The sequence below is a fragment of the Chelonia mydas genome, chromosome 3 (assembly GCF_015237465.2).
Source record: "Chelonia mydas isolate rCheMyd1 chromosome 3, rCheMyd1.pri.v2, whole genome shotgun sequence".
NCBI classification, from domain to species: domain Eukaryota; kingdom Metazoa; phylum Chordata; order Testudines; family Cheloniidae; genus Chelonia; species Chelonia mydas.
The window spans coordinates 35,409,845-35,424,210 of NC_057851.1; the positions used below are offsets into that span (position 1 = coordinate 35,409,845).

Sequence of the window (14,366 nt, forward strand, 5' to 3'; positions counted from 1 at the left end):
CTTTCAGGAACTGTATTTTTCCTACAATCTGTTTTTCAAAGAATACTATTTTGTGTTGATTATAATATCCCAAGATCTCTAGTAAAGTACAAACTATCTGTATGTCTGTCTTTTATTTTATTTTATTTTATTTTATTTTATTTTATTTACTATTGTCTTAACTGTCTAAGAACTTAACTTTTCTTTCTGTGAGACTACAGGTTATGGTATGAGAATCCTGGTGTATTTAGTCCACCTCAGCTGACTCAGATCAAGCAAACATCTCTTGCCAGAATTTTGTGCGACAACGCTGACAATATAACCAGAGTGCAACGTGATGTCTTTAAGGTGGCCGAGTTCCCACATGGTTATGGTAGCTGTGAAGAAATTCCCAAACTGGATCTCAGGATGTGGCAAGATTGCTGTGAAGGTCTGTATCCAGGGAGAGTATTGGGAGTGCATCCTATGTTTCTGGTTATGTTTTTTTAATGGCCTGCTTTGAAGAAATTTTACGAGATTTTTAGTTACTATTCAACTCTAACTCAGTCTGAACTAGGAAGATGGATAATGTGCTTACAAAACCACACTTGGAGTGTGCAGAAGTAATATTCCACTTCCCATAGAAGTAATAGGCGGTGAAGGAATCTGGTCAGGAGATTGATGTAGCTACTGTATAGCTAAGGTTTTGGTTCTGTTGTATTAGCAGTTTACTTATAAAAAACATTGAAAACTTACTATTTTTCCTAAATGACCTTAAAAATTCTAGTAAATTCCATTGTTTGATTAAAATTTAGACTGTAAGAATCAATGTTTTGCTCACTGTACTTAAATTTATATGTACTAAGTCATCCATGTATTTAATTGTTATAGCTGGGTAAGTAGGAAGCATCTGTTTTTGTTATCCTTCCTGTTTTGTTCAGTGCAAAATGCTTTTCCACATGGAGGGCAGAGGAGCAGACACTTAGTTACCAAAAGCTGTTACCTCTTAGATTGCTTGAACAAACCCGGATTTAATTTTTTTTTTAATGCAAAACTGTTCTATTCTATAATAACAAAACCAGATTACCTCTAAAGTTTACTTAACTACTCATACAGCAGAATTACTGATTTATCATTATAAAAGAATTAGAGTTTAAATGAAACACCCAGTATTTTCTTTCTACTTCCTTGACATTCTAACCTTCTGCTTGGGATTGTCACAGGCCCCAGTACCTAACTTTTCCGCAGGGTGAACTGTTTGAGCAATGAGTTCCCCAAGTTCAACTTCAGATTTTCCAAGAAAGCTACCTCTGCGGCTTTTTTCGGTATCTTAACAGAGGAACAATTACCCTATGTTTCAAGTAGTCGACTAAGACTCAGGAGAAATGGTATCAGTTCATGGCTCTGCCACATCCTTCCTGTGTGACATTGGGAAAGTAGCTTATTCTCTCTGTACCTCAGCTCTGCACCTGTAAAATGGTGATGATGATCCTTTCTTACCTCAAAAGAGTATAGTAAAGATAAAAGTATTAATCCTGGTAGGATGCTTAGGGTATGTCTACACAGCAGTGTAAGGCCAGACTCGAGCCTGGACTCACGCCTTGTGTCCACATGCCAATTGTGTTAACCTACGACTCAGACCTAGGGTTCCAGGATCCTACAGGGCTGGAGGGTCTGAGCCTGTGTTAAACTAGGACCTAGGGTCTGAGCCCTATTGCTTTCCTGTGTGCACGTGGCCCAGGCTTGTTGACTCGAGGCCTGGAAGTCATCCGGATGTATCCCAGAGTTCCTTGGGACAATTTCCTTAGTCTTCTCTATGCTGACAATCTGTGGTGCATTCTGTTGCACTCTATTGCAAACAGAAGCCACACTTCCCTTTGCAAAGGCAGCAGCTCAGGTCAGCATTAACCCATTATCTTCTGAGCACTGGTCTGTGAGCATTGCTGTAAGGAAGGCTGCAGGGTTTTCCATGGAGACCATTCAGAAGAAGCTTTTTGCAAAGAGAGCTGATTTCTGGTCACAAGAGCATAGCCAGATTTTGGTGTATGCTACCCAGGTGAGAGCAGGGGCAGAGAGCAGATCAGGGACTAAGCAGATGCCCTGTGAGTAGAGAAAGAAGCAAAGCTCCCAGCTCAGCACGGCTTGGGGAGGATGACTCCCAGCTCCCCAGCCATGCCTCCTCCAGGGCAATTCCCCGGTCCCTGCTCTGCTCTCTAACCCCCACCCCCACCCCGCTGGGGCTGCATGTGGAAGGGCACCCGGGGAGCATGCACTGTCAAGGGGGCGAGTGGGAGCCAGCTCCAAACCTCCCCACAGCCTCCTGTGGTAGTGACTCCAGCTCTTCCTAGCTGCTGCTGACAGGTGTGAGGCAGCTCCTGGATGCCAGGATGTTGGGGATCACCCCTTCCCCAGCCGTGCTGACCTGGGAGCTCTGCTACTCGCCATCCCTGCAGGGCTCCTCTTGGTCCTGCTCCACCCTTTGTCCCTTGCGTCCCCCCCCTCCCCCCCGTTCCTGGGTGTGTGTGTGTGTGTGCGCGTGCGTGCAGGGCCACCTGGACAGTGTGCACTATGAGGACTGTGAGTGGGATCCAGCCCCAAAACTTACCCACAGCCCCCGGGTGTCCTTTATCCCTGCCTCCCAGGGGGCAGGGATAAGGGATCATAGAATATCAGGGTGGAAGGGACCTCAGGAGGTCATCTAGTCCAACCCACTGCTCAAAGCAGGACCTAATCCTCAACTAAATCATCCCAGTCAGGGCTTTGTCAAGCCTGACTTTAAAAACCTCTAAGGAAGGAGATTCTACCACCTCCCTAGGTAACCCATTCCAGTGTTTCACCACCCTCCTAGTGAAAAAGTTTTTCCTAATATCCAACCTAAACCTCCCCCACTGCAACTTGAGACCATTGCTCCTTGTTCTGTCATCTGCCACCACTGAGAACAGTCTAGAGATCCATCCTCTTTGGAACCCCCTTTCAGGTCATTGAAAGCAGCTGTCAAATCCCCCCTCATTCTTCTCTTTTGCAGACTAAACAAACCCAGTTCCCTCAGCCTCTCCTCAAAAGTCATGTGTTCCAGCCCCCTAATCATTTTTGTTGCCCTCCGCTGGACTCTTTCCAATTTTTCCACATCCTTCTTGTAGTGTGGGGCCCCAAACTGGAAACAGTACTCCAGATGAGGCCACACCAATGCCGAATAGAGGGGAATAATCACGTCCCTCGATCTGGTGGCAATGCTCCTACTTATATAGCCCAAAATGCCGTTAGCTTTCTTGGCAACAAGGGCACTTGACTCATATTCAGCTTCTCGTCCACTGTAACCCTTAGGTCCTTTTTTGCAGAACTGCTGCCTAGCCACTCGGTCCCTAGTCTGTAGCAGTGCATGGGATCTGTCCTTCCTACGTGTAGGACTCTGCACTTGTCCTTGTTGACCCTCATCAGATTTAATTTAGCCCAATCCTCTAATTTGTCTAGGTCCCTGTGTATCCTATTCCTACCCTCCAGCGTATCTACCACTCCTCCCAGTTTAGTGTCATCTGCAAACTTGCTGAGGGTGCAATCCACTCCATCCTCCAGATCATTAATAAAGATTTTGAACAAAACCGGCCCCGGGACCAACCCTTGGGGCGCTCCACTTGATACCGGCTGCCAACTAGACATGGAACCATTGATCACTACCCGTTGAGCTCGACAATATAGCCAGCTTTCTACCCACCCTTATAGTCCATTCATCCAGCCATACTTCTTTAACTTGCTGGCAAGAATACTGTGGGAGACGGTATCAAAAGCTTTGCTAAAGTCAAGGAATAGCCCTGGGGTGTGCTGGAGCATACTGCACCCCAAACCCTGGGGATGCATTTCACTGCTCCACAACCGGCAGCAGCCAGGCTGGGGCGTGTGTGTGGTTTTTCCCCAAAACTGACATTTTTATGTCAAACTTCAAAATAGACAAATAAATAAAAAAACAACCAAGCAAAAATATCTTGAACCACACCATTTTAAAAATTAAGAACAGAAAAGTTTCATTTAAATAGTTTGGTAGCCTTGGAGACTGATGTCCCAATTATCCTCAGAACAGGTGCACATGCGCATTTTCTTGCCAGTGTGACTCAGCCTAGAGGGGGAAAGCCCAATTTTCATTTAGTTCAGTGCAAAGCCGCTTCAAACTGCAGTGATTCTACTGAGACAGCCACCCAAAGGAACTAATTATTCAGTTTATGTATTCATGTGCTCCTTATGGGCACCTGAGTCCCATCGATAGCATCGTCACAGTTAGGAAACAAGATGGGCAATAGAGTTTTCCCACGGTGCAACGCATTCATAGGGCTAGAGTGTTGACATTGGCAGGCAGGAATGTTAGACACTGAGATGGGGTTACTTTGACTCGGGTCTGTGCACTGCAGTGTGGACTCCAGAGCCCTAGGTTCGAGCACAGGTCAGAAAATCCTTAACCTAGGGTTAAAATTCAGTGCAGACTCTTAAACCCATGAATAGGGTCACTAGGTTGCATTGCTGTTTTGACATACCCTCAGATACTGTATAAGAAGATGACAGAACATTAGGCATGAAAACATGACAAATTGAGGTCAATGGCAAAATGACTATTTACTTCTTTGGAGCCAGGATTTCACCCCAGTTGCCTAGGGTATGTAGCATTCATCAGTATAATTTTCTAAGTTTCTAAATTTCTTTCCGAAATCTTATCTAAATCAGAAAATAGGGGTATCTGATGTGGTATCCTATCTCTACAGTGGCTCAATACCTGTTCTTTCATAGAAAGGTACAAGAAACCCCATATTAGAATAACTTGTCCAGAGGAGACAATAACGAGGCAAGAGCAGTCTAGAATTCTTCCTAATTCTTACCAGTTAGTGATTGGCATGTGCCCAGAAGCATAAGAGATTTCTCTCTTGTACATTTTTATCCTTTCTAAGACTGATTCAGGAAGGCATCCTTATTCAGGTAAACAATAAAACATGCTTAAATCCCATTAAAATCAATGGAATTAAAGTACATGCTTTATTTTAAGCATGTAGATGATAGGTTTTTAGGCCAGAAGGGGCCATTAGATTATCTAGTCTGTCCTCCAGTTTATAAAATTTCATCCAGTTACCCCTGTACTGTGCCCAATAACGTGTTTGAATCAAGCATATTTTCCAGAAACAAGACATGGAGATTCCCCCACTTCCCTTGGTAGTTAGTTCCAGTGGCTGTCACTCTCACTGTTAAAATGTGTGCCTTATTTCTAATCTGAATTTATTTGGCTTTAACTTCTAGCTATTTGTTCTTGTTATGCCTTTCTCTGCTAGATTTAAGTGACCTTTGGTACCTGGTATATTCTCCCCAAGAAGGTACTTATACACTGTAATCGTCACATCTCAATCACTTATTGGATAAGCTTAAACAGATTGTTTTCTTTAAGTGACTCACTGTAAGGCATTTTCTTCAGCCCTCAAGTCAGATTTTAACTTTTCTCTTCACCTCCTCCAATTTTTCAGCATCCTTTTAAAATGTGAACATCAAAACTGTGTGCAGTATTCTAGTATCTGTCTCACAAATGCTGTACACGGAGATAAAATGATCTCCTTACTCCTACTTTGGAACTCCTCTGCTATAGACATCCAAGGATTCCATTAGCAATCCCTTTTGCCATAGCATTGCTCTGGGATCTCATGCTGAGTTGCTCGTCAACTATGCACCCTAAATCTTTTTTCAGAGTCACTACTTCCCAGGAAATAGTCCCACATTCTGTAGGCAGAGTGATCATTCTTTGTTCCTCGATGTTTGACCTTCCATCTGGCTGTATTAAAAGGATTTTGGTTGAATGGGCCCACTTTCTTAAGCAATCCAGATCACTCTGTATGACTGCTCTTGCCTCGTTATTATTTACCACTTCTACAATTGATGTGTCATTTGCAAATTATATCAGCAGTGATTTCATGTTTACTTCCAGGTCATTGATAAAAATGCTGGCCTAGTTTTGAAGCTTGTGGAACTTCACTAGCAACACCTTTATTTGGTGATGATTCCCCATAGACAACTACATTTTCAGATGTGTCATTCAACCAGTTCTTAATCCATTTAACATTTGCTTTATTGTTATTAAATAGTAATTTTAATGAGAATGTTGTGCAATAACAAGTCAAATGTAATACAAAAGTTTTATATATGTTACACCTACACCTCTATCAATGAAACTTGTAATCATATCAAGAAATGAAATTAGGTTTGTTTGACAAGACTTGTTTTCCATAAAACCATTTTGACTGTCATTAATTGTATTTCCATCCTTCATTTTTTTATTGATTGAATACCATATCATTTTTTCCATTATTTTGCCCAGGATTGTTATAAGGCTACTGGCCTATAATTACTTGGGTCATCCTAGTTGCCCTTTTGAGTATTGGCACAACATTAGCATACTTAATTCAACAAGAGCCAAGAGGCTCTTGCTCTTCGACTTCAAAACCTATACAATAAGTGTCTGTTATACTTTGGGTATTGGATTTAAGTGCTGTTAAATTCTGAAAAGTCACTTTGTAAAATTGTATTGCGTTTCAATGATTTGCATAGCTGATTTGCTCAGTTTTCCAATTAAAAGCTGTTCTTGAGATTTTGACCTCTGCCCCAGTCAGGGGTGTTTAGGTTGTGACTCATCCTGCAAAAACCATAAGCAGTTCAGACTTGGCTCCTGGGCTTGACTATAACCCTTTCATTCTGTTACTAGATTCTCTGTCTCCAGTGTTGCAAACAGAGTGTTGGGTTAGTGCTCCAGTTTACTCCATTGCAATCCTAGCTTTTAAAACTGATTTGTGGTAACAGTGAAGCAAAATTACTTTTCCACGTTCTCTCCTCTCCCTCCAAGGAGGCTTTTATTTCCAGTTTTGTTTCCTACATGGGATGTCTTCCCATCCCCATCACGGGGAAGAAGGCCAAATGGAACAAACTGAATGCAAGAAATGCTCTCCCTGTGAAAAGACCCTCTTAGGAATCTCATAAATAAAGTGCGGCCATAATTTCTCCCAGCTCCCAATCCCTGCTTTACAAGGGGAAGTCTGGGTGGCTTATTGGGGGCTTCAGCATCCCTGCATTGCAACATCTCTGCTGCTAGTTAAAACTCCTCAAGAGGTGCCTCTGCAGGAGATGGGACTTGTCAAACCAGATTGTCTTCACTTATCAAAGACACTTCAGGGATAAGTCCAAAAATCCTCTTTGGCGCCCACAAGTCAAAATAAAACCTGAAAAGGCCAAATAACATGGGGGTTGTAGGGAGAGCCATAAAGCACTCCAGATTATTATATTCTTCCATTGTCATTTTGTTCCTCTCCAAAGATGAATACCTCTCTTTCTGATTATAACCCAGAGACGGAGAAGCATGAGAGGTTCTTTCCTCTAGGGATTTTGAATGTCTTGGGAAAAAAATGATGGTCACCACTGAAGTCCAGCCAGAGAAAGAGGAGAAGATAAAGCCAAGGACAAATATCTCCCTTCCAAAACTAGGACAGAATTTCCATCCCCTACATTCCATTTTCAGCGATCAATAGCAGAGGTCACTACTAATCTCCACCACTACCCTGTCTCCTTTCATCCAATTCTGCATCTGAGTTTATCTCTCTGACATCTCTCTGTACATGGTGTTGTCTTGAACAGAACGTAGTTCAGAACTAACACAGAACTCCTTATCTTCCCTCCTGTTAATGCATCACCATCATCCACATCTTATTCAGGTCATTCCATTTCTTCCACCTTGACATCTCCAAGATCTCTCCTTTTCTTGCTATCCCTAGTGCTCAATCTCTCATTCGGGACCTCATATCTCTCCTCAAATACTGTAACATCTTCCTCTGTGGCCTCCCATACACGCATGTCCCCCCTCAGTTCACACAAAATGCAGCCACTAAAGTCCTTTTCCTTCCCTGTGCATGGGAATGATTTGTAGGCATGGCTGGTGTGGCCAATTTTGGCAGGAAATTTTTCTCATGTGTCGCAGACAACCTGGATGAAAGTAGAAAGATGCTTAAGGGAGAAATGGACAAGTGGGCAATTGATGTTGGCTCTGTTGTCCGAGTGAATGTGGGGAGTGACAATCAAGGAGCTAACAGATCCAATAGATGGGGTGGGCTAAATGGTAAAGGGCCTAAAAAGGCAAAGACGAGGAGCTTGAGTCTGATGTATTAAAAAATTGGAAGCCAGATCAGTGTTCCCTCTAATTTTTCCCACCCATGTGCGGAATGAATTTTGTTATGTGCACCAATATGGACGTGATGTGTGACACATCACATCCATATTGGTGCACATAACAAAATTCATGTGGCGGGGGTGGGGCTGAGAGGTTTGGAGTGTGGGAGGGGGCTCGGTGCGGGGGGGTGAAGGTTCTGGCTGCGGGGACAGGCTCTGGGGTGGGACCGGAGATAAGGGGCTCAGGGCTGGGGAAGAGGGTTGGGGTGCAGGGGGGGGTGAGGGGTCTGGCTGGGGGTACGGGCTCTGGGGTGGTGCTGGGGATGAGGGGTGTGAGGTGAGGGTTCAGGTGCCGGAGGGGACTCAGGGCTGGGGCAGAGGGTTGGGGTGCAGGGTGGGTGAGGGCTCCCGCTGGGGATGAGGGGTGTGAGGTGCAGTGGGGCTCCCTGGGGCTATGGTGGGGAGAGAGGACTCTCACTCTCCTTCCCCCGCCCCCTCTCCCTCTCCCTCTCCCCACAGTAGCACCTGGGCTGTGTGAGAGGGGAGAGATGCCTGTCCCCCGCCCACGGCAGGTCCGGGTCGGGCTGGGTTGGGGCAGGGAAAGGGGCGCCCGTCCCCCAGCTCTGGCACGTTCAGAGCTGGGCTGGGCTGGGACACCTCTCCCCTGGCCACGGCACATTCGGGGCTGGGCTGGGGACTGGAGGGGAGGGGCATCTCTCCTCCCTGCAGCCCTGAGCGCCTGCACGGTGCTTGATAGGCAGCTGCGCGGCCGCGCAGCTTAGAGGGAACTTAGAGCCAGATGCAAAGAAAAAAGTGATGTGTTTGGATCGATGAGCCAGGAAGATGATCCTTGCAGCAGTGCTTTGAATGGGTTGGAGCGGGAAATATATTCTTTCCTTGTTTTCCCCTAAGCCTCAACACCCAATGAAAAAGACACATGATAGTTATGAGAAGTGCAGTGTAAATATACCTTTATATAACTGATCAGTTCAGGAAAACATCATCTTTATTTATTTCCTTCCACCCTAAATGCCTGGGTCTGTGAATATTCAAATCATCTGTATATAGTCAGCTCAAATGTGGAGCATATTCAGGCACAGACAAATTGATCTGTTGGGATCAAAATTCACTGCATTCATTTCAGAGTAGCATCCTGGGCAGAAAGGGCTTTAGCCAGTCCAGATGAAATTTATAAAGTTGCCACCTGATTCTCTATCAACAGTTTTACAAAGCTCTCTGAGACTAACCACCATTCCTTTGCAGAAGCATACTTCTGCAGGAAGGTGTACCACATGTAGGTCCCTGAGTAACCTGTGTTAATTTTAAGGAAAGGAGGGGAATCTTCTTCTTCTTCTTCTTCTCTTACATAGCTCTCACTCCTATTTTTTTCTTTGATGCTCATTGCTCCCCAGATATCTCGCACTGAGAGAGAGAGGTTATGACCTACAATGTAAAATTAGTTATCTGATTACTTCCTTCTTTTAGGTGCTTCTACAATGGCCTCTTTTGGTGGGCACCTCTACAGTTCACATAGTGGAATAAGAGATTAGTGTTAAGAAATGTATATTTGGAATTGAGTATTTCCTTTTAACTTTGCAAGGTCTTATCTAGAGACAGAAAAGAAAGGGCATGCTATGTTCTGGAGCTTTATGGACAAATCTGAACTGCCTCCAGTATTTGCAGATATTTCAGACTTGGAGAGAGGTCATTTTGAGAAGGGAAATCACCATTTTTTTCCATTTTCTAGCTTCCAATGCTGCAACTCAAACCTGGGCTTTGAAAGTTCTTCTTTTGCATTATTAGTAACCAGAATTCTGATTTCAGAATCTTTTTAATAAAGAGAGATTCTGTAGGATCTATCTTGCTCTCACATATCTCTGTTAACTGTGATAAGCCAATAGAAGCAAAAAGTAGTTTAAAAACTTGTCATTGAATAGATACAAGAAGATCTGATCAATGCCATTTTTGTTTAGCACCTTTTCAGAGTATAACTACACTATAAACAAAATTGTAGACTTCATGAAGCAGATATAGATCTGAATTGTACAAGGAGGTGTGAAGATCTGATAATTTATGGAAGAGATGAACATAGTTAAAGGAAAATTTTTAAAAAAAAAATCACAAGATTTAATTAAAAGAAAAGAAAAGAAAAACTTCCAAAAGAAGAGATATTGGACGAAAGAGGATTTAATTCTGTAGTTTTTTTAAAAAAATACATATATATATATATATATAATTATTTACAATGATTATTGTCATAAAACTATCAATTTATAGTTTAATTTCCAACATATAATTTGTTGTCTTATTTCAGACTGTAGAACTAGAGGGCAGTTTAATGCATTTTCATATCACTTCCGGGGAAGACGTTCTCTTGATTATAGCTTTCAGGAGGACAAGCCCTTAAAGAACATGAAAATGCCCAAAACAGTGAGGTAAGGATTTTGTAGTAAGATATGAAAAAGGGTGTTTTGTTTTGTTTTTGTGTAAGGTGGAGGAAAATGGAATATTTTCTGCAAATGCACATTAGGTTCTTGCAGTCTCCAGTCCGGTCTGGGATTGATGCCTTTCACTCTGATGCTTCTAAATGTGAAAAGCAAAATTGAATGCTACAGTTTGTTGCCAACTTCAGGTCCTGTTTCTGCTTTGGTTTATCTTCCAGCTCTAATTTTTCTAAGACCTTCAACATGTGAAACAATAACACTTAAACTCCCAGTCTTGTTTGTTTTCCTCAGAAGAAACATGAAATGTTAAGGAAAAGCAGCAGAAAATCTGGGTCCTTACTGCATCCATCAATAACAGCATTTGTTTGCCTTGAAAATGCCCACACTCCGCTGTCCCCAAAGTGATACAAGCAGGGACTACAGATAATATTTTCCCCACCTCAATGTCTAGGAACTTGCTTAGAAGCCAGAGCAGGGCAAATATTGGGGCAGTAGCATTGAAATCAGTAATAATGGGCTAGATTCTCTCATGCCAAGATTCTCTGCTCTGGTTTATGAAAACTGGGTACTGTAGGGGACCCTATGCTAGCTGTGAACTGGCGGAGTAGAGATGGGCTCTTCTCCATCCAGATGTGCCCTTTCCCTGCCCTGACACACACCTTACTCCAATTGGTGTAGGAAGCAGTGTCACCTGTTTTATGATATCAAGTGTCCCCTTCCAGAGGAATTCGCAAACCAGCAGTAGCAGCCAGATTCTAGTCCAGCATCTGGAACTTGGAAAGGGAGAATCTGTCCTAGTGTGTTCATATCTCCAGATCTACAAGAAAGGAGGGTCTTCAGGCCCTTGCATGCTAAGATTCCATCTTGTCTCCTTTTTGTCTAGAAATTGTGTTCCTTGTGTCCCAGGTACTCTGTGATTTAGATATTAAGCTGAGAATTAAGAATATTATATTCTTCAGGTATAACTCTCTCTCAAATGCTATAAGAGCCCAGACAGTTTCTCAAGAATCTCACCCTCATAGGCACCTTTTGAGGATGAAAAATTATTATAACTAGTCCAGCAATAGAGGACTTCATCTGCTCACTCTCCCACAGAGATGTTGGAATCCTCTCAGATTCTGAAAGAGTCTGAAAGAAACAAGCTTTTACATACATTTTGTCACAGACTATTTATTTGTGTGTATATGTATAAACCTAAGACATTGTGTCTTTCTCAACCAGAGCCCCAAAACAGTTGGGACAAAATTATTCTGACTACCAAAATCTATACCAGAGTATAACCGACTCTGTTACACATTAATGCTCTCTCCAAACAATGCTTAAGACTCTGTACACTCCTTTTTTTTTTTTTTTTTTCATCACCACAAATGTAAGGACAACTAGACTGTAGCTTTCACAGAACTGGTTTATGAATCTGAAATATCCAGTTACATGTTTACAAGGTAGGCTAGTATGTATGAAGGGCCTTGCACTTTAGCTAATACAACATTCTGCTACGAAGAGCTCATTTTAAAAGTTAAATTCTGATCAAGCCACTCTTCAGGGCCCTTCGATTCATTTCATTCGCAAGCCTGAAAGTGAGTGAGCCAAGAGAGTGATCCCAGCCTTCTCCAGGACACCCTTCTCCCTTAGGGTCAGTTGGAAGCTCTTCTTATGAAACGAAAATACTGGGTAGGACAAAATGTGTAGTGTGACCACACTTTGGATATATAGTGTATAGTTGTATGCCAACTTGACCAACTCTTATATAACATGAACAAAGTATAGACAGGAATTTGCAGTGTATTTATTTATTTGATTTTTATAACCACGAAAAAGTGCCTACCCCTGGTTCTCGGTTCCCGTGACAATCTCTTTAAATATATATAACATACACATTAAATAAACTATCTTTCCTCAATTGCTGCCAGAACATAAAATTGTGGCCCCAGCAAATAACTAACAAAAATGTAATTGCTCCAACAGAATATCCACTAGTGTTCTTTTCCATTTTCTAGCCCCATAAATTCCCCCCACTCCTGAGCCAGGGAGAAAAGGTGGGCTTGCATAGGCTTCTTGAAGATAATAAATTAGGGATGTTCTGGGGATCTGATTCCAAAAGTATAGAACCCTTAAGGAGAATGTGTCCCACCATCACCTTTTATTTTATATCAGTATGGCTCTAGCTCAGGTCCTTTTACTGACCATAATTGTGTAAATATGACTTGAGGAGAAAGGGTTAAAAATGTTTTAATTTAATCCAGCAATTGTTTGGTATAGAGACCTCTTGCTATGTTATAATAAGATACAAATAAAAAGATATCCTTTAAGTAAAAGTTGCATCTTGACTTAATGAGTCCAGCATACTCCAGTGTCCTAATAATAGTGTTACGCACTGACAAGAACCTCGAGTGCTATATAGACTCAAGATGAAGATAGTCCCTGCCTCCAAAGAATTTATAATCTAGAAGGCAAAGAGAAGTCAGGATATGCTTGGAAGCTCATATAAGGTAACAACTCAGAGGGTGTTTACTTGGCTTACTTCGTGTGAGTATTATGAAATGAATGAACTGGAAGGCTTCAATGGTGACTCAATCAGACAAATCTGAGCCTCTGCTGGCAAATTTTGCATTAGTAAAATGCAAGGCTATGCACAAAAAATCATGTGTTCTTACGGCAAACAAAACATATTATTGCTGCTTCTATATGTCTGATGAATTATAAACAACACTGAACAAAATTCATGTGTGGAATAACTCCACTGAGAGCAATGAAGCTACACCAGGAGTGAATTTGTTGCACAACATTTCAGCCATTTTAACAACTTATATATATATATTTAATAACACTAAGGAATCAGAGTAGGAGTAGGAATCAAAAATGCTCAACAAACACTGTAACTTTCACTTTGACTGTTACAAGTTGTTCTGAAGTAGCAGTGCATTGTAGATTATGGTTCTCCTTCCCAAGTGAACTTTTACCAACTTTTCCAAATTTCTGTAGCATAAACAATAATATACAGGCAAAAATTCTTTGTCACATATTTATAAAGCTATAAAGAAGTTAAGTCCCATAAAAATTAAAGTCAAAAGAAAACATCAGTTTCTCCTACCCTGGTAACAAAGAGAATCTTTTGAACTTTTACAGTTAGAACAGAAATATCAATAGGAAGGAATTTCCCAGATTGGTAAGTAAGAGATGTAGAAATTACATATACAGGTAGGATGCAAGGGCTGTATTCATACTTGATGTAAAAAATGGTTTAATAATTAATACTATCTCTATTTTTACTCAATGTTATATGAAATCTATTTAGATGCTATGATTAATACTGAATATGTCCATTTTCTCTGATGACTTTATACAATATTTTCATTGAAGATTGAACTGATTAAAAAGATTTTGGAATGTAAGTCTGCCAGATGTCAATTGCAATAGGCAAGTGGCTCTAAATTATTCTGTACTGTGAAAGCACTATTGACTTCAAATGCTTATTAAATTGGAAACAGGCAAGTAAACCAACTTTTTCCATTTTCAAAGACTGAGGTTTTAAGCATAGATGCTTTTTCTGATGTCTATACATGGGAAGAAACTTTAAAGTGAGTCCAAACACAATGCTGATTACAATAAATCAGCAAAAAGAAAAGGAGTACTTGTGGCACCTTTGAGACTAACCAATTTATTTGAGCATACGCTTTCATGAGCTATAGCACTTGTGAGCTGCAGCTCACAAAAGCTTATGCTCAAATAAATTGGTTAGTCTCTAAGGTGCCACAAGTACTTCTTTTCTTTTTGCGAATACAGACTAAC

The 14,366-nt window shown here is 41.7% G+C and overlaps 1 protein-coding gene across 2 annotated transcripts in view; it reads left to right on the plus strand.

Moving 5' to 3' along the window:
• PXDN (peroxidasin) overlaps positions 1-14,366 on the plus strand; it is a 143,535-nt gene that overhangs the window by 119,526 nt on the left and 9,643 nt on the right. For both annotated transcript variants that reach the window (XM_007055687.4, XM_037894158.2), the window contains 2 exons: positions 201-409; positions 10,448-10,568. In XM_007055687.4, coding sequence (XP_007055749.3) covers positions 201-409; positions 10,448-10,568 — 330 coding nt within the window. The remainder of the gene's footprint in view (positions 1-200; positions 410-10,447; positions 10,569-14,366) is intronic.